At 54.4% G+C, this 19,239-nt stretch overlaps 1 protein-coding gene across 4 annotated transcripts in view; it reads left to right on the top strand.

Annotated features, from left to right (window-relative positions):
• Positions 1-18,111, top strand: part of DTX2 (deltex 2, E3 ubiquitin ligase) — a 32,578-nt gene extending 14,467 nt beyond the window's left edge. For 2 of the 4 annotated variants that reach the window (XM_008594535.1, XM_008594530.1), the window contains 7 exons: positions 4,393-4,493; positions 9,489-9,629; positions 12,591-12,664; positions 13,933-14,091; positions 15,084-15,245; positions 16,570-16,659; positions 17,460-18,111. In XM_008594535.1, coding sequence (XP_008592757.1) covers positions 4,393-4,493; positions 9,489-9,629; positions 12,591-12,664; positions 13,933-14,091; positions 15,084-15,245; positions 16,570-16,659; positions 17,460-17,687 — 955 coding nt within the window. In that variant the 3' untranslated portion in view covers positions 17,688-18,111. The remainder of the gene's footprint in view (positions 1-4,392; positions 4,494-9,488; positions 9,630-12,590; positions 12,665-13,932; positions 14,092-15,083; positions 15,246-16,569; positions 16,660-17,459) is intronic. The other 2 variants (XM_008594543.1, XM_008594546.1) reach the window with 2 other exon arrangements.
• Positions 18,112-19,239: the final 1,128 nt, after the last annotated feature.

Below are 19,239 nucleotides of genomic sequence, written 5' to 3'. Positions count from 1 at the left end.
GCTATGCGAGTGATTTCATGGATCCTTGTAATGGCCTTAACATAGGTGGTGTCCTCACTTACAGACAAGCACAGCCAGCTTGTGGCAGGACTGAGACTAAACCCAGACCCCATGAGTGGACTGTGGGACACCTGGGAGTTGTGGAAGCTGTCCTGAGGGCATAGTGATGAGGAAGACATCATGCATCTTGAGGGAGGAGAGAGGAGAGCCTGGGGGACAGGAGGGCGGTGGCCACCTTCAATAGGGGGTCAATGTTTCAGAGAACAGTGTGCTCTGCCTGCCAGCCCAGAGTGGTTATTAGCAGTGCTGGAGCTTCCATGAGGTCAGCTTCGTCTAGTCTCCTGGGGCTGCTTAAGTTCTTGCAAATTAGTTTGAGGCAAATTTCTAGGTAGTGCTAAAACGGGGATTCTGGTCCAGAGTCAAGTGACTTAATGGGGCTTGGTTACTTGCTTCTGGTATGGGGCTCCCATTGGTCTCTCCTAAACCATCTCCCCTCTCATCTTCCCCTGCTTGAGGGCCTGTAGAATTGCTGATGCGGGCCGTACTGGTGCAGGCCAGGCAAGTTCCAGCCCTGCCTTCCCTTTGGTGCTGGGCCATGCCTGTTGCTGCTTGCCCTGCATCTGAGCCAGGAGGGAACCAGGCCAGCTGGATTTGTTCATTGAAACAGCCTCAGAGGGGCCTGCCTTCTGGGGTAGGTGTATATCCCTATTTCCTCCGGCTTTTCTGGAGCTGGGAAGGGTGTAATTCACTTGCATGGGCCTATCCATGCTTTGAAAAACAGGGTTTTCCCATGCCTAATTTGTAGGGCAGCCCTCTCAGTTAACCCCCTTCTGATGGGTTGTAGAGCCAGAGGGGGCTTAATAGATCCCTGACCTCTTAACCCAGCAGGTGGTGGAAGAATTGAAAACACATGGCACCTAGTTCTCCCTAGGGTCTGTGGAAAATTTCTAAGCCAAATGAATGTCAGCAGCAGTAGGTGAAAGTTATTATGTACGTGGAGGATGTGGGGCAGGCGGTGTAGGTCTCAAGACAGTGCCATGCACTGGAGAAGCCCAAGAACCAGCTCTGTTTACTGGTAGCCACTGGAAACACCATTTGAGCAAGTGAAATCAAAATGTTGTGGAACCCCTGTGTTTTTTGCTTGGTTTCATTTTGTTTTTGGAATACATGCGATTTTAAATCGCTTCTTGCTTAGTCTGGGTGCAACATTGGCTGAGTGGTTTCCTTGTGCCCCCTGGGAATAGGCAGCATTACATGGAGAAGGTGTGTCACTTGTGACTGAGCTGCTGGGGTTAAGTAGATTTCCTGGTAGCTGAAGTTTATCCCTGTAAGCACCAAAACTTGTTTTAATGCTGTTGGATGGAAAACTTTCCAAAATGTGTCATGCATGCTCTTGTCTTCTTTAATAGAGGGTGTGACTCCTTATTTAGCATTTTGATGACTTACGTGGTGATTGTGACCAGTAAGTAGCTCAGTGGTATGGTTAAGTACTAAATGGCTCTTCCACTGCTGTGTTCTTGCTGCTGCTGTTCTTGCCTCTGAAAGGACCCTACTTCCTCCTGTCCTCAGCCAGGCTGGTTTGGCTCTTGGTGCCTAAAGGCTTGTGTGATTGGAATCACGAGTTCCCAGTGGGGCCTTGCTCTTGACCTGCTGTAGGCCCTTGGATTGGGTGTGTTCCTTTCCATGTTTCTCTTTTCCTCTCTTGAGATGAGGGAGTTGGACTGGTCAGTTTCTGAGGCTTCCTTTTGCACTAATATTGTGGTTTTCAGGATGTAGTGAGGACTCTGCCCGGAGATGCCTGGTGGCCCTGGGGGCCTGTGCTTACCTCCCTCTGCTCCTCTGAGGCCTGGGTAGCAATGGACATCTGTATTGAGCTTCAGATTGAGCCTCAGCACTGCCCTGGGGGCATTTTGGAATTACCCTCATCTTATAGGTAGAGAAATCAAAGCTCAGAAAAGGGACTGGACATGCCTGGGGGCACACAGCTGTAAATGGGAGCAGGCCCAGAAGCAGGGTCTGCAGCCTCCACAGCTGGTGCTGTCAGAGAGGTCTGGGTCAGTGCTGGCTGACAGCCCGAATCTGACAGTGTGGGCAGTTGGGGAGAGGTTTTTTGTTTCCTTCCTCTCCAGCCTCCTAGCTTTGTCCCTGACCTGGGACTGTAAAATCCTGTCTGCATGGAAGACTGCAAGTCCTCATGTCTCACATTCTCATCTGCCTTTGGAAGCTCCTAGAGATGGTTCCAGATGGCAAAGCCAGGTTGGGGCCTAGTTAGGTAAAGCCAAGAATGGGGGGAGGAGGAGGGGTACCTGAGGCAGTGACTAGATAGAGGGAATTCTGAGAAGGACACTTTGTGGGGCAAAGGGTGCCCTACATTAGGTATGTTCTGTGGGTTTAAGCCCTTTAAGGATGGTAGAGGGGCGGCGATGACCTCTGAAGTCCTGTCCACCCCTGAGAGTTCCCATCTTAGGAACTGCTGGATCCTGGTCCTGCTCAGTTCCTCCTGATCATAGCAGGGACTGTACAGGGGAAGGACGGTGACAAGTAATGAGGGGAAGTGGCAATATTTTGAGAATCTTCTATAGAACTTGGTCCCAGATCCTGGTCTCCAGTCCCAGGGTGAATTGACCATTGGAAGCCTCATTGCGTGTCTGCTTTCTGCTGTAGTCCTTGGCAACAGAAGCTAAAACTGGGCCTTCTCCTTCAGATATATGTCTCTCTCTGGTGAAGGAAGACCCCATTCCCGAGGTTTTTCTGTGGGTTGGGGCAGCCAGGGACGTCATCTCTGGGAAAGGGGAGGTGTGGGCTTAGACCCCCTCTGGCCAGTGATGCCTCCCCCACTTCGTAGCCCACTCACTTTGTACAGTTATAGAGCCAAGCTCTGATTTTCTGGCCTCCTAGTTAAGGGCTCTAGCTAAGGGCTTGAGCTCAGTGCTCTCTGGAACCTCAGAATTGGAAAGACCATCAGAAAAGATATACCTTCCTTTCAAAAAAGTTGATACAGGCTCAGGAAGGGGAGGAGCTTGCTCCAAATTAAACAATGTTCAGTAGAGCCAAGCCCTCAGCCCACGTGTCCAGAGCACCCAACCCTCCCATTGAATTATCAGGGCCCCCCAGGCCCACTTCCATCCTTCTCTGTGGATTGGGAGTAGGGAAGAGGGTAAGAAAATGCTCTTTGGTAGCCTGGCCACACAGGCTGTCCTGCTAGAGGAGAACAATCGAGAAATTCAAACAAAACAGCCTCTTTCTTTGCTCAGGTAAATATTGGAGCACCCGCTGTGCACCAGACCTGTATGAGGTCCTGGCAGCTTCAGCTGTGGCTGGGTGTGAGATTTCCTTGTAGTTTCCACCAGCAGGGTCCATGATCTGGGGCAGTCCCAGAGAAGCCTGGGCTGTGGGTTTGCCGACAGCTAGAAGAGTAGCACAGTAGACTGGAGCCGACCTCGTTTCCCCAGCACCTTCCCTGCTCCTGGGCTGGGCAGGGCACTTTCCTTGTGGGGCGCTCCAGTGTAGGGACTGTGTGGGAGGGTTTTGTAATCTTTGTGCTTCATCTAAAATGAGCAGGGATGGATGGAGGGCCCAGGAATTGGAAGGAGGACAATTCAAAGAGACTGATTTGTCAGAGGAGCTGGCAAGGTCTTGGCCAGCCGCGCCAACTGTCCTCAGTGCAGGGCTCCCTTTCAGACCACAATGGCGTGCATTTGTTTACCAATTTGAAAAACAGGACAACGTAAAATCAAATGGGTGAGGTGAACAGAGCCACTGTGGGGAGCAAAACCCTTACATGAACTACAGACTTTTTTCCATTTTTCACTTGGCTTACAGTACTGTCCTCTTCCTGCCCCAGGATCCCACTTTGCACGCAGTTGTCACTTCCCTCACTCTCCAGGCGAGGACAGTTCTGGTTTGTCTGCATCTTTCATAACCTTGCTGCTTTCAAAGAGGTGCTTTGTCACATGTTCCTTAATTTGGCGTTGTCTGATGTTTTCCCCTGATTGGACTGAGGTAATGCATTTTTGGCAGGAATCCCACAAAAATGCCATTGTGTCCTTCTCAGAGCACTGTGTCACGGGGCTCGTGATACTGACTTGTCCTGTTACTGGTGATGTTGTTCTCCATCAGTTGTTAGGGTGGTTTCTGCCTATTTCTCCTCTGTTCAGGTACTATGAGAATGCTCATTCTGATGACATTATGAGCTCACTTTGAGTTCTTTTAGGATTGTCTTCAGTCTGTGAGTTGCCCAAGTCAGCAAAACGCCAAGGCCCCCTTCACACAATGAAAGCAGGAAGGAGCCCGGGCAGCACCGTTTGCTCATGACTCACCCGGTGTGTTCTCTCACTCTTGTTTCCACTAAGTCAGTGCAACACATAAGCTTTCCTCTCTTTTCTCCCCCAGTGCCTCCTTCCCCAGAGGTCCCTCGAGCAGCCCTGGGAGTGTCCCGGCCACTGTGCCCGTGCAGATGCCAAAGCCCAGCAGGGTCCAGCAAGCGCTCGCAGGTAGGTGCCCTGCTGCTGGGTTCCAGAACAGACTGTGCCCCACAGGACTTGGTGGGGAGGAAACTGTGGGGCAGGTATCTTGTCACCCTCTGGGCCTTCAGGGAAACCCAGAAAGGCTTCTTGGGGTGAGTGTGCCTCTTTCTGGTAATGGTGTGCCTCGGAGAGTGCGGATGGGGTGTCCCCTCCTCTGGCTCTGGGGGAGTTGGGCCTGATGACAGTGGGTCCCCTGGTGGGGACTTTTCACATCTTTTAAAATGTTAGTTCCTATAATTGAAATGAATGATAGTTAAAGAGTCACTTTTCTGTCTGATATGCTTTAAGCATTTCTATAAAGGGGCACTCTGGAGAATTCATAGTACTATTTTGGCTGTATTACATCTTGTCTTTAAAAAGTACTTTTTGGGGCCGGCCCGGTGGCGCACTGCTACAGTACGCCGCTTGGGAGCACGGTAGCGCTCCCTCCGAGGGTTCGGATCCCACATACAGACCGGCCGCTCACTGGCTGAGCGAGGTGCGGGCGCAACACCGAGGGTTGCGATCCTGTTGCCGGTCCTGGTCCGGTACGGGCACAAAACTGAGGGTTGCGATCCATTGCCGGTCACGAAAAAAGACAAAAAGGAAAAAAAAAAAAAGTACTTTTTGTGTCCACCTAGATCTTTTGTCTTTTTTTTTATTATTATTTTTTAATTTTTTTTTTTAAAGATGACCGGTAAGGGGATCTTAACCCTTGACTTGGTGTTGTCAGCACCACGCTCAGCCAGTGAGCGAACCGGCCATCCCTATGTGGGATCCGAACCCGGGGCCTTGGTGTTATCAGCACCGCACTCTCCCGAGTGAGCCACGGGCCGGCCCCACCTAGATCTTTTGTTATCCATACATCTCAGAACTGTTTTTAAGAATCCTTTTTACCGGTGTTGGGGTGCCACTGAGGTTATTTTTTTAACTTATGGGAAATGTAAAGTATACAAAAAGGTAAACAGAACAGTGTTGTGAATATCCATCACTTACAGGTTGATGTAGGGAAATCAGGTAATCAGAGTCTGTTTTAAGTGAGTCTTTGTAGTGGCAGAGGGTGGCCTGAGGGGACAGGCCTGGAGGCAGGGAGGCCCGTGTGCAACCTGACTTCATACCAAGGCCTGGCTCGGTTCTTGGCAGTGGGATGGAGGGGGCACTCAGAGGTAAGAGCTTGTGACTTGGTGGTTGGATTGGTTGTGACAGAGGAGGAGGGACAGTGTGAGGCCCACTGGGTATAGCTATCGATAGTCACTTGCCATCATCATGATAGTTGTTGCTGAAGATTAGGTCAGGACTTGGCATGTGCGTTCATTCGTTTCATCCCTAAATGCTCTGTGAGGTATGGACTTGTATTCCCATTTTACCTTTGGGTAAACTGAGGCTCAGAATTTCAGAATTCTCCGGTGGCCAACCTTTGGCAGAGCTGGGACTCAGCCTCGGCATTCTGGCCTCAGTATCTGGCTCGTCCGCATGTGTTTGGGTGCTCCTGAGTCGGGTGGGAGCATTGGCAGGAGCAGTGACCGTGGGGTAGACGGAGCTGTCCCAGAGGCAGCAGGAATTTGTATGTGCATCCCAGAAGAGCAGTCTGGGGTGGGATGGGGTGCCCTTTGCCCACCATGGGAGTGTGTGAGCCTCCAGAGACAGTGGGCAGGATGCTGGGAAGAGGAGCCCTCAAAGGAAATGGAAGGAACAACTAGAGAGGTGGTAGAAGATGGGGTAGGGGAGACTGAGGGAGCACCCAGGAGGGGAGACCCTGCCCTATGGCCCCTCTCCAGCATGCCGCAGCTGCTCAGCCATCAGCCCTCTGCTGGGGCTGAGAGAAAAGAGTGAGCAAAGATGTGCTGACTGGAGAGTTCCTGCCCAGTTTAGGTCACCTCCTGACATCAGGTGCCACAGGGGAGTCAGACTGTACCGGGCATGCGTGTGTGTTTGTGGTAGCAATGATGTTGGGAAAAGATTGCGGCCTCATGCAGCCCTGCTCCTTCCAGCTCTGGGGCTTTTGTAGGCCCTTGTGTCGTGGCCTGACGGTGGGTTTAGCAGCCTCTCTACATGGATCTCAGTGCGCCCTGGGTACTGTGTAGTACTTGCCCCCGTCCCCCTGCTCTTGAGGCTGAGAGGACCCTCTCTAGGCTGCATCCCAGGTTGTCCTTCATGTCCCCTGTTACCTTGGCTCTCAGAACACTCTTGGAGCTCAGCAGGTATTTTAACCTTCATTTTACTCATGTGGGAAACAGATCCCCAAAGTACAGGAACTTGGTCCCAGCTGGGAAAAGGAGAGACCAGAGCCTGTGGCCAGACTGCCACCTTCCCTAAATTCAAGGCCCAGTGGTTGGTATCTGTTGGTGGGACCGTTGTCTAGAGCACCGGGACATGAGGGGATCCTGGCCAGTCCCCAAGAAGCAAGGGCTGGCGAGTATCTTCTCTTACCCTGGGCCATGGCTATGGATTCAGGAATACACCAGGCTTGGCCACAAGCAGATGAGCATTTGGGCACAGGGTTTTGCAGGTAAGTTTACAATCAGGTGGCCATGTTGTGGAAGGACTAGGTGCTGGAGTAGGTGTGCCTCCAAGTGACAGCTCCCCTGGCTGTGGCCCAGCCCAGCCCTCTCTCCTTTATGGGGTGTTTCCCTACCCTCTGCCCTGTGAGGGAGGAGGTGGCATCTGCAGCAGTTGCCACATCTTACTGCTGCATGCTGCCAGGGGGTGGGTGGGGTGTGTGGTAACAACCTACTCACAACTGGTCAAACAATGAGGGGTGACCCAGGGCTTGAACCCAGGTTGGGGAGGCAACAGTGGAGGGAGGAAGGGCTTGGACCTCAACCTTGGTCACTAGATGAAAGGCTGACCCTTGTTGTCAGAAAGGGGTGTTTGCAAAGTGGGAAATGAGAGTCTGACTGGGAGCTTCACTCTCCAAGGCTCCAACAGATCAAGTGGGAATCCTCAGAGATGAGTGGGGAAAAAGTTCAAGCTTTAAGGTTATTTCGGGGGTGCGAGCAGTTTAGGGGCTGTGCCTGAGCCCTTGCTGTTGAGGAGGGTGCAATGGCCCACTCTTGGTGCCCCCTTATCCGGTCCATGGATGCTGCTTTTGTGAAGTGTCAGGTATGGGGTATTTGTCACACTTTTTCATGGGAAGGTAGATAGACCCATAGAGCAGGGGCTGCCTTCGCTGCAGGCTGCTGAGTTGAGACTTCTGTGTCTGTCACTCGAATTCAGGGGACTGGGTGCTCTGTTGTAAAGGGCAGAAGTGTTTTTCATGCTGGCTGCTTGGGGACTGATGGTGGTGGCCCCAGGGAGGTGTTCGTCCCTTTGCAAACACATACCATACTGTGTGCCTCTTGTGGACCAGGCTCTGCCCTGGGCACTGGAGATACAGCTGTGAGCACAGTCCTCACCTTGGGCACTCGTGCTGAGGGAAAGACTGGCCACAGAAACCAGGGGTAGGAGTAACTTCACGTGGTAAGAGTGCTAAGCAGAGAAACCAAGCAGGAGCTGGAGAAATGGAGAAGAAGTGGCCCTTTTCGATAGGGTGGTCAGGGAGGCCTGCCTGCTGATGTGACACTTGAGGATGGATGTGAGTGCAGTTGGGGGCGGGAAGGGGTGTGTTCCACTCAGAGGATGTGGTCAGTACAAAGCCCTGGGTTCTCTTAAGGAAAACTGCACCTGTTTCTGTTCTCTCCCATCTTTCTGCCAACTGTGCCTGCTTGTCGTTCTGTCCCCCTGACATTTAGTTCCCACAAGAACCACATCTGCACCCAGGAACAACCTTAGGATGTTGGTGGCATTGCATTACAGATGAGCAGAGCCCAGGCTCTCACCTTGGTGTTCTTATGGGCACTTTGGTGTCTCTTGCCAAGTGGCCATGACAGGTCACCCTGTCCGAATTGGCTGTGCTGCCCAGGCCGGTGGCTGGCCTCTTCCCGACTGGGCACAGTTGCCAGGCCAAGAGCCTTTGTTCCCACAGCAGAGGCCACAGACATGGCTGCCCGTCCCCCTCTGAATCCCTGCAGTTGGGGCAGAGCTGTCTGCCCCACCTGTCCTGGAAGGAGAAAGAGGGCCAGGATTGCCACTGACTACTCAGGCACCCTACTGTGCCCAGCCCCAGAGCCAGGTTCTGGTGGGAAGCCACCCTCAGGGGGCAGCATGGGGGAGGGTCCTGCCAAGATGAGTATGGGGTGCCAGGCTGAGGAGCCAGGCCTGCCCTTGCAGTGAGCTCTGGAAAGAGTGGCCTGTCCATTTCAGCACAGCTGCCTGCAACAGGCCTGCCCTTGGCTGAGGGTACCGGAGAGGAAAGCCATAGCCTGGAGCCTTTGCCACTCCAGTGGGCCCCCAGGGGCAGTGTTCCTATTTACCCTGCACCCCAGTGATGTCACTGAAGGCCATGGCACCTAGATAGGCCAGGTGGGGTATGAAAGCAGATAGCACCTGCTGGAGGCAGAGTGACTGGAAGCCAAGAGGGCACGGCCAGTCCCAGAGGCTCTGGGGGCACAGGGAAGACTGAGCCCTGGAAGTTGCTCTGCCTCAGAGACTCTATCTGTGCTTCCGTAGCTTGGCTGCACCCTTCCCCCTCTATTCTCCTTCCCTGTGCCTGGCACGGGGAGATGCCACCCTGAGCTGCTTAGGAGGCTCCCTGGAGTGACGTTCTGCCCTCTGCTATCTTGAAGCAGTGGCCTTGGCCCAGCTGCATGCTCTGGGCACAGGCTTCGGGCGCTTGTGCAGAAACCTGTGGGACTTGGGGCCAGGGCTCCAATGAGCCAGGCCATTTCACCAGCTTCCTGGTTCCTGCCTGGAACTTAGTCTTGCCCGCCTGGGTGGGCCCTGGCAGTCTCCAGAGGCCAGATTCCTGGGGAGATTTGTGAGTCCTGGTGGCCGTTGATGGCACCCCCTCCTTGGACGCAGCAGGGTTTGTTGAGATCATTTGCCGAATGACTCCTTCTAATGTTTCTCCCCCTCTCTGCATGTCTGATCTTGCACCCTGTGTAGGCATGACGAGTATTCTGATGTCAGCCATTGGACTCCCTGTGTGTCTTAGCCGCGCACCCCAGCCCGCCAGCCCTCCCGCCTCCTGTCTGGCCTCTAAAAGTCACAGCTCAGTTAAGAGATTGAGGAAAATGTCCGTGAAAGGTAGTTCCTGCTCACAAATGCTCTCTGGCCTTCGCTAAGCCTCCTCCAAGTCTCGCTGCCTCTGACTCTCCTGCATCCATCGCACCTCTTTTACCTCTAGGTCCTTCCCTACTTGCTGTGCCCCTGCGGGGGATAGGCTCGGTGGCCTTTCTCCCTGCCCTTGCTTGGCTGTAGAGGTGGCCTTACTTTCTGCTCAAGACCCAGGATTCAGCTCCTCTCTTCTGGCATGGTTGGAATGATAGGGGCTTGGCTTTGAGGACCCTGTGACTTTGTAAACACAAATCTGTGGGTGAGGCCTGGCTCCAGATGGGGGACAACTCTGTCCCTCCCACTGGGGCCAATGTGTGTTTCAGGAAAGCCCCCAGACAGCAGCCCAGTCCTGCTGCCCTTGCCTCAGCCCTGTCAGGTCACATCTCTGGGCTACTTGAGCAGGGTGTCCTGATGACCCCTGCCCTGCCTGTCAGTGGCCAGAGAAGAAGGGGTTTCAGAACGACAGAAGGTGCTAGGAGTTTGTGCAAGATTTGTGTGGAGGGGCCTGTGGTAGTAAGTTCTAAACCTTTCTAAAGCTGCTGGTGGCTCTGCCTCCATATCTGAGCCATGGAAACGCAGACTGCCGAAAGCCCAGATGACCTTTGGCATGTGGTGGTGTGCAGGCAGCATAGCGAGACTCTCCCGGCCCAGGTTCAGTCTTGGCTCCAGCCCTTGCTAGCTTTGTGATATGCGCTTTTCTCTGTTTGTGAGGTGGTGCCTCCTGCTTAGCAGGTTGGCTGGTGAGGAGTAGGAAGTAGACACATGGCACATAGTGACAGTGGCAGCCGTAATCGTGTTCACATCTGCTCCTACCCCCACTTCACAGGGGTGAGGGGAACTGGGCCCATGGCGGGGCAGGCTTCGGAGCTCCTGTCCCCCAGCCCAGGGCTCTGCATGCCAATTCTTGCTCTGCTTGGAGGGGGAGACACGTCTGTGGGCAGGGCAGGTGACAGCCTCCTATAGCACTCAGGTGTGCCTAGGAAGAACGCAGGCTCTTGGCAGACCCTCTGTCCTTTCTGGGCTCAGGTGTTTCTTTCATGGCATTGATGGGCACCTGGCCAGCCCTCTGCTAGAAGTGTGCCTTCAGTTCTGAAAGGCTTCCTGGGTGGGGGTGGGGAATAGGATGCTGAGCCCAGCCTCACGAGAGGTGGGCCAGGAGCTATCCTGGCAGATGGGGTCCCAGGGCTCATCTGGAGACTGGCTTGTAGCCACCAGGCTTTTCTAAACAGAAAGGCTCTCCTCAGTCTGAGTGAGGAGTACCAGCTACCTGGATGGCCACCCTGTGCTGGTGGTCATTATTTTAGTCTGGCTTTTGCACCACAGTGACCAGTGTGTATCCTGGAAGTCTCTATGGGTGTGTAGTGTGTGTATAGGTTGTAGGTTGGGGATTGTTTATGTGTATTGGTTTGTGTTGGGTATGTTTGGGTTGTGTGTGGTGTGGGAATGGGTATTTGTGTACTGGGTATGTGTTTATGGGTTTGTATTGCGGGATATATTTGGGTTGTGTGTGGAGGGTATGGGTATGTGTGTACTGGGTATGTATTTCTGTGTGTGGGTTTGTGTTTGGGTTGAGCGTACAGGGTGTGTGTATGTTTGTGGTTTTGTGTTGGGTATGTTTGGGTTGTGTGGGGGGTGGGTATGGGTGCGTGTGTAGGGAGGGTGTGTGTGGTATTCTAGGTAGCTGCCTTTCAGGTAATAGCAGCTAATGCTTTTAGAACAGTTATAGCTTTGTTAGGTATTAGGCTTCCACTTCCACTTTTTAGATGAGGGAATTGAGGCTCAGAGGTGATATGATTTGGTCACAGCAGAAGGGCCAGAATCAAACCCATGTCCTCTAATTCCACCCTCTCCTGTACCAAGCCACCTCCCCGTGTAACTGTCACCTGGCTTTCCATGATCTAGAGAGAGTCTAGCTGCTGAGCCCGCAGGCTTAAAAGTCTTTGCAGCCACAGGCTGATGGCTGTGAGCTTGGGTTCAAACCAGAGCCCCTTCTGATATTGGAGACTAGGACCAGGAGCCCCACAATGAATGACCTTGAAGCAGAAGGGGGAGCCCTACCAGGATGGCTTCTTGGGGGCTGTGCTGGTCTCCCTGGTCCTCCTGTTGCCCACTTTTGCTCCCGCACAGGCTTGGCTGTGATCCTGCTCCTGCCACTGCCTGGGGAACTCCTGGGCTGTACCGATCCTCTCTCTTGCTAGTTGGGGGAGTTTTTTGTCCTTGGGTGGAACCTGTTTGATGCAAGGTTTGGAGTTCGTGGTGGGGCATGGCCTTCCTTGCCCGACCCCCCAGCTTTGCGCACGTGTGCACAGATGGGGGCAGGGTCGGCAGCCAGGTGCTTCCTGCCGCATCTTGGCCACTGCCCAGAGTCGCTCTGCTGAGGAACCGGGTAGGTGTGTGACTGAGACTCCCACAGGCCAGAGACAGGTGGTTTATTGCGACAGCATCCATGCAGGTGTCATCTGCAGTCAGTGTACACACAGATGCCACACACTGTAGGTGCCTGGTACATGCTAGATTCACAACTTCCTTCTCTCAAGGAGATTTTCACACAAGAGTAATGCAAGTTGTGTAAAATAATGCTGCCAGACATCCTCTGGAGTAGTTTGTTCTCGAAGCTGCTGTCTGACTCTCCCAGGCATCCTCAGAAGAGCCTGGGTCTGGTTTCCTGACTGAATGGGCACTGGTACGCGGCTCTCGAGGGTTGGGACATGCGGCTCTGTTTCTGCCCCTTTTCTACTGCCTCCAGGGCTCCCAGGTCTGGCCAGGGCTATGCCTGGCACCAGCTCTGCTGTCTTGCATGCTCACCTCCTCGTCTGCCTCTTCTGCCCTTGCCTCCTGACAGCTTGGACTCTCGCTCACCTTCCTTTCTCTCTGGCATCGCTCTCCGGGTCATGCTCCTTGCAGCACCACTTACGTTCTTCTCTCTTCTAGGAGGGACTCCAAAGCCAGAGCCAGAGCAGGTGATAAAAAACTACACTGAAGAGCTGAAAACACCCCCAGATGAGGTACGTGTCCTGGGAGCCATGCTGCTTTTGTTTTTGTCAGGCAATAAGGGCTCACTCCAGAAGAAAGGGACACCAGCCCGTTCTTTGCCTGAAAGGTACTTACTTCCCAGGTGCCTCTGGCTGCCAGCTGCCACACTCCAGGCACTTTGATTTAATCTCTTGGCCTCCTGTAGGCAGTAGGCATAACCAGGACCAGGTGGCCATGGTTCCTGAGACCCATGTCGTTCTGGTCTTTTCTTTGTCACTAGCAAACTGCGTTCCTGAGCAAAGCTCTTTCTTTCTCTGCCTGAGGCCCTCCTGGGAGACAGGGGTTCCAGAGACAAGAGATAGGCAAGGCTGCCTGCTCCCCACAGGCTGACACTGGTGTGGAAGCACGGCGGCCTTGCCCAGAGGGCAGTTCTGCCCTGCTGGCTGTTGGGAGACCTGGTCAAGGTTCCTGTAGTCAGTGGGGCCTGCCAGACCCATTACGCCTCAGTAGAGCCTGAGTCTGCCTCTGCTGAGCCATGTTTTGGGGTCTACAGTACCACTTTTCTCCAATTGGATGGATAGTCTTGGTGATACTGAGGGATGGGTTCAAGGTCAGGCATACCAGGATAGAACCAAGGACTCTTGTCATTTCTCATGCAAGCTGAGTAGAGATAAGACCCTGGTTAGTAGAGGTTTGGACAGAAGCCGAGAGGTCCTCCTCACCCCTTCCTCAGCCCTCTCCATATTGCCGCTTTCCAGCATTCAGAGCTGTCTTTCTTTTCACTTAACTGGGCTATTTTGCCTCCTCTCCAAGCTCTCCTCCAGGGGTCTCCCTGCTTAACACCCCACAGCAGACTCACAAGATAAAGCTCCTGAGCATGACAGTCAGGACCTTCTGGGCCTCCTGCCCCCATTTACCCCTTACCCCCTGTAGGTGCCTGTGTGCTGTTTAACCTTCTATTTCCTCTGCTTGGAGTGCCCGCTCCTGTGCTTGTCCACCTGACAATTCCTGTCTCCCTCGGAAGACCATCTCCGAGGTCTCTCCCCTGAGGAGCCTACCTAGTCTGTCCTCCCCGTTTGGTTGCTCCTGCTGCTGTCTCGGGGCTGCACTTCTGGGAAGCCCTTTCAGGGCACAGATCCCAGTGACTCAGCTGTTCCCAGCCTTTAGAACAAATGACTACCGAATTGAGTTTGACTGTGATTCAGGCATTTCAGTGGATAAAGGCCCTTTTCCCACAAGACTGGCCTATTTGGGCCCAGCTAGCTGTTGGCGAGCATGTCTGTGTTTGGTCTCCCTCCAGGACTGCATCATCTGTATGGAGAAACTGTCCATGATGTCTGGGTACAGCGACGTGACTGACAGCAGGACCATTGGGCCCGTGGCTGTGGGCCGCCTTGCCAAGTGCAGCCATGCCTTCCACCTGCTGTGCCTGCTGGCCATGTACTGCAATGGGAACAAGGTGCCCACACGGCCAGCTGGGGTGGGGGGCAGCCCTGCAGCAGGATGAGGGGCAGTGGTTGGGGAGGGCAGTGGTCTAGGTGGCAGGTGTGGATCACTCCCCTGGCAAAAGACAGTCATGGGCAGGGAGCTGGCTTGGAGACCTTTCCAAGGGTTCAGCTGGCTCTCCTAGGCCTGCCCCAGGTTTCAGGAAGGGGTACCTATGGGGTGGTTACCCTGACCCCTCTAGCAAGGCCTTGAGACTCCAGGCCCAGGGAGAGATCCTGGGCTCCTCTGAGCAGCAGGCCCTGCCTCCTCCTCTGCTGCTTATAAGCAATTCACATACATGGTCTCACTTCCTTGCAACATCCCTATGAGGTCAGCACTGTGCTGATGAAGGAAAGGCTTAGCAGGGGAACGTGCCCAGGGTCTCCAGCTGGAAGGTGGCAAGCCAGGCTTTGAGGCAGAGCCAACTCTGGGTCCCATGCCACTCTGCACAGGAATCATCCCGCCCAGGCCCTCAGTGGTTGACATTTAGCTGCTCTTCCTTCAGTGGAGTTCACCTGGGACAGACAGGGCTTGGGAGGATAGAGAACCAAGTCACATAACAGCCAGTCAGGTCTGCCCTTGCCTCTCCCCAGTGTCCCTGTGCTGTCCTGTCCTGTCCCAGCTAGGGCACCAGGATTAGCAGATCAGTTGCAGGGTTTTCTGTTTGATTTTAAATATGATTAAAATCATGGAGACCTTTGCTCATAAACCTCATGCCAGAGTCCTGATGTCCCACCCCTTTCATGAAAATTATATAATGAGTTTCTGGTGCAAAACTTATCCTCCTGAGGAGGCTGTTGGAATCCAGTGTGTGAGGGGACTCAGGTGCCCTGCCAGCGGCTTGCTGTGGGACAGCAGCCAGCCTGCTCCCTTGTGGCCTCTCTTCCCAGCTAGAAAGTGGAGGTGACTCTGTCTGGGCACTGTCTCAGGGCTGCCAGCTAGTCTGTTGCATCTGTCTTGTCTCAGGATGGAAGTATGCAGTGTCCTTCCTGCAAAACCATCTACGGAGAGAAAACAGGGACCCAGCCCCAGGGGAAGATGGAGGTGTTCAGGTTCCAGATGTCACTCCCCGGCCATGAGGACTGCGGGACGATACTGATAGTTTACAGCATTCCTCACGGCATCCAGGTAGGGGGGTCCCCTGGCATAAGAGGAGCCTCCTGGGACTTTCCTGGAATCACCTACTCCCAGGCATTCTGCCTAGCTTGCCCCTCTCCAGCAGCCTGACCCCTGGGTCAGGAGGCAAGGATGCCTGCACTGCCCAGCTCAGGCTCCCAGTTCCTCAGGGCCCGGGAGGGATAGGAACCGGAGGCAGTAGTGCTGGGGCTTGAGGCAAGCTCTCAGGGCTGTGGAAGCAAAGAGGTGGCCTTCAACCCTCTTGTGCACCAAGGAAGGTTTCCTGGAGGAAGAGCCATCTTAGCTGAACTTGTACTGGGCAGAAGACAAAGCAGATAAGCAAGAAGAACACTGTGCTGAGGGGCTAGAGAAGTGAGGAGCTCTTGGGCGGGACGTTCATTGAAGAACCCTGCAGGTGGTAGAGTGCAGGGTGGGGAGGGGCTGAGAAGCGGGGCAGGACTCTTGTTCTTGAGAGAGTAGCTAAGTGACCACCTGTAGGCCTGGCTTGGGAGTAGCAGGGCTGGGGCTGGATGTCAGGACCAAGCATGAGTCCCCAGGGTTCCAGCAGAGACCCAGATGGTATCTCTGGCCCTCAGGGTCTTCTGTCTTGGGCCAGGGTTGATCTCAGAGCCAGGGTAGGGAAGAAGACACGGGGCTGTGTGGACCCGAGCAGACCAGTCTGTGGTAGATGGCTTGTCCGTTCATTTTGTTGAACCACATGCCTTTCCCGTGATTTCCCTCTATTTCTCCATGGCTCAGAGGGAAATTTAAAAACATTCCAGATAGTGTTAGCACCTCAGAGCCGAGGGGAACTTGAGTTATATGTGGGTGTGTCCCTGCATGGCAGAGGGCAGGGAGCAAGGTCGCCTGCTGTTCAGCCTCTTCCCCTTCCATCCAGGTCCGCCGCTGTCTCAGGCCCCTGTCCCAGCCACTTCTTAGAGCAAGGCTGTAGCTGACAAGGGGTGGAGGGCATGCGGTGAGTTGTGTGTGCAGTCACGAAGGGAGGCCCTTCCATTGAGGCCAGAAAGGGTTGTGCTCAGAGGCTCCAGCTCTGCCTTTGAAGGGCTCCTGGTGTCATCAGGAAAAGAAAAAGTTAGCAGCAAGTGTCTCATGCCAGGCAGGGTGGCACAGGTTCAAGGGAGGACAGTCACAGGTGGGAGGTCACATTTACAGTGGGTCTTTGAGGTGTTGGGTTTATTTGGTCACTTCAGTGCAGGAAGAGTCCCCAGCCAGGATGGCTAAGGGGTGGGGCTGGGCATCTTCATCCTGCGAGCCCCTGCAGCTGGCAAGGTAGGCCCCTTGGAGCCCTCCCATCCCGTGTCTGTTCCTCCTGCAGGGCCCTGAGCACCCCAACCCTGGGAAGCCATTCACCGCCAGAGGGTTCCCCCGCCAGTGCTACCTTCCAGACAACGCCCAGGGCCGCAAGGTAAAGTCAGGGAGGGTCCTGCCCAGGCAACGAGAGGACGAGGCCCACTGTGGATACAGGGAGCTGGAGTGAGGGGGAGAGGCGGCTTCCAGCAGCCTGTTGGGCCAGGTTATGTGCTCTCTGGAGTCAGGAGAGCGAGATGTGCAAGTAGGGACTGAGGCTGCTTTGGACTGGGTGACCTGAGGAGTCATGTCTGCGCTGAGGCCTGAAGAGTAACTTAGCAGCTGTGAGCAGATTGGGGAAGAGCCTTCCAGGCAGGCAGAGCAGCTGGTGTGGCGGCTTTGAGCTGGTAACAGGTTCGGAGAGTGTGAACCTCATGGGTGAGGGAGCAGGAAGATGGCCTGCCAAGGCCACTCCCAGGCTGCCAGGAGCAGAGCTTCATTCTAACACTGTGAAGCCACATGAGGTGGGGCTGCTGATCGGAGATTTGGACAAGCCCCTCTTCTTGCTGCAGAGAGGATGGGCTCCAGGTGGCCACATGTGGAGGCAGGGAGAGGGCGGGGAGGCCTGGATTCCAGCGAGGGGCAGGACAGGGAGTGCCCGCAAGACAGACTTGGGACGCAGGATGGTGCCTTGAGCCACCAGGATGCCGTTGCAGAGGCAAGGAGAGGAGGGGGGTGTGTGAGCTGGAGCTGAAGCTTGTGTGAGCGCCTATCGGGCTTTCAGGTGGGCAGAGTCCTAAGGTGGGGGTGTCCCCACAGATGGGGCTGAGTTTACCCAGGAAGGTAAGGAGCTGAGAGGAGCGAGGCCCCAGCCAGTGCTTGCTCACGGGCCTCCCTCCTTGTGCTTGTCCTCGGCAGGTCCTGGAGCTCCTGAAGGTGGCCTGGAAAAGGCGACTTATCTTCACAGTTGGGACGTCCAGCACCACGGGCGAGACTGACACTGTGGTGTGGAATGAGATCCACCACAAGACAGAGATGGACCGCAATGTGACTGGCCACGGCTACCCTGACCCCAACTACCTGCAGAATGTGCTGGCCGAGCTGGCTGCCCAGGGGGTGACAGAGGATTGCCTGGAGCAGCAGTGACCTGCCAGCCTCGCCACACTTGCCTTTGCAGCCACCTCATTCCCCCATCGCTGGCAGGGGTACCGCTGGGATGGTCAGGCAGGCAAGAAGGTGCCTTTCCCGAGAGGCTGGGGTGTTTGTCAGTGCATTCCATCAGAGGCTGGGGCTTCTCCTGCCTGCCTTTCCCTGCTTCCTCCTCCCCTCCAGGCATGGATGTGCCTGGGAGTTGGGCAACCCTGGGGAGTTGTACCTGTGGGGGCTTACGATGCAGCTACCTCAGTGCACGGGGCCCTTCTGTCCTCCACAGGGCGCTTTGGGCCCTCAGTGTCCAGGGCCTGGTGTGGGGTGAGTGAAGACTGCTCCACCCCAGCCAGGGCAGCCGTGGGCTCTGGGTCAGCTTCTCATACCTCAGATTTTGTTTGCAATAAATGCTCTACAGCCAAAGTCCGCAGGCCCTGGCGTGTTTGCGGTGAGGGAGGGACACGTGTGTGTGTGTGGAGGCGGCACACATGTCCTGCTGCATCAGAGCAGAAAGGGATCCTACGTGCTGCACATTCAACCCCCACTTGGTAAAGGAAGAACCAGGCTGCGGTGATGGCCGGGAGCCCACAGTGCTTCCCAATGCTGCTGCCTAGTTCTTGCAGTGCTCAGTCCACCAGCTCTGTGCCGGAGCCTGTCAGTCCAGAGCAGCCCCTTACGTTGATTTCCCCAGGGTTCTGGTTTACCAGATGGTGTCCACATAGTGCGAGCGCTGCTGTCTCCATTTTACAGATGAGGAAAGTGAGGCTCAAAGGTGCAGTGACTGGCTCCAGGCCCGAGGCTGGTTAGGTGGTAGGGCTGGGGCTGCAGTCCAGCTAGGGTTGGTCTGTGCCATCCTCAAAGTTCCAATTCTTCTTGACCCTCTTCAAAAGAGGATCGAATACCCTCGTCAAGACCTTGCTGCCTGCCTGGCAGAAGTTCTGGCCTGGGGCAGGAGGGACAAGCAAGGCCATATTATCGCTGTCATGGGCCAGAGGCACTTTTATCTTTGTGAGCCCTTTTCTCTGTTTAAAAAAAATTCTATTTTGCAACACGTTGGTAAAAAAATAAATACATTATTTTCTTCCATCAAAAAGGTCATTTTTTTTCTGATTTTAAAAGAAATGAAAACCTTTTAATGGGCCCCTAAAAGTATTGTGGGCCCAAAGCACAGTGCCTTATGGATAAGTTGGTCCTGGGAAAAGGGCCGTAAGGCTTCAATAGAGAACCCCAGCTTGGTTACACCCTAAACCTGTATGTACCCCATTTGAGACTTGCTTTACTTGTTCACACCGCCTCAGAGCACAGTTGGGGCCACCGCCTGATTGCTGCTGCCTCTTGGCACCCCCAAGAGTCTGTGTGCTTCCCATGAGAGGAGACAGAATCAGGTAAGGAAAAAATATTTGCAAATCACATGCCTGATAAGGGTCTAGTATCCAGAATATATTAAGAAGTCTTAGGGCCGGCCCGGTGGCGCACTGGATAAGTGCGCCGCTTGGGAAGCGTGGCGGCGCTCCCGCCCGAGGGTTCGGATCCCACATACAGACCGGTTCCC

The sequence above is a fragment of the Galeopterus variegatus genome, unplaced genomic scaffold, assembly GCF_000696425.1.
Source record: "Galeopterus variegatus unplaced genomic scaffold, G_variegatus-3.0.2 Scaffold164, whole genome shotgun sequence".
Taxonomy (NCBI): domain Eukaryota; kingdom Metazoa; phylum Chordata; class Mammalia; order Dermoptera; family Cynocephalidae; genus Galeopterus; species Galeopterus variegatus.
Note: the sequence above shows the minus strand (reverse complement) of the source record. Positions and strands in the feature narration are given on the sequence as shown.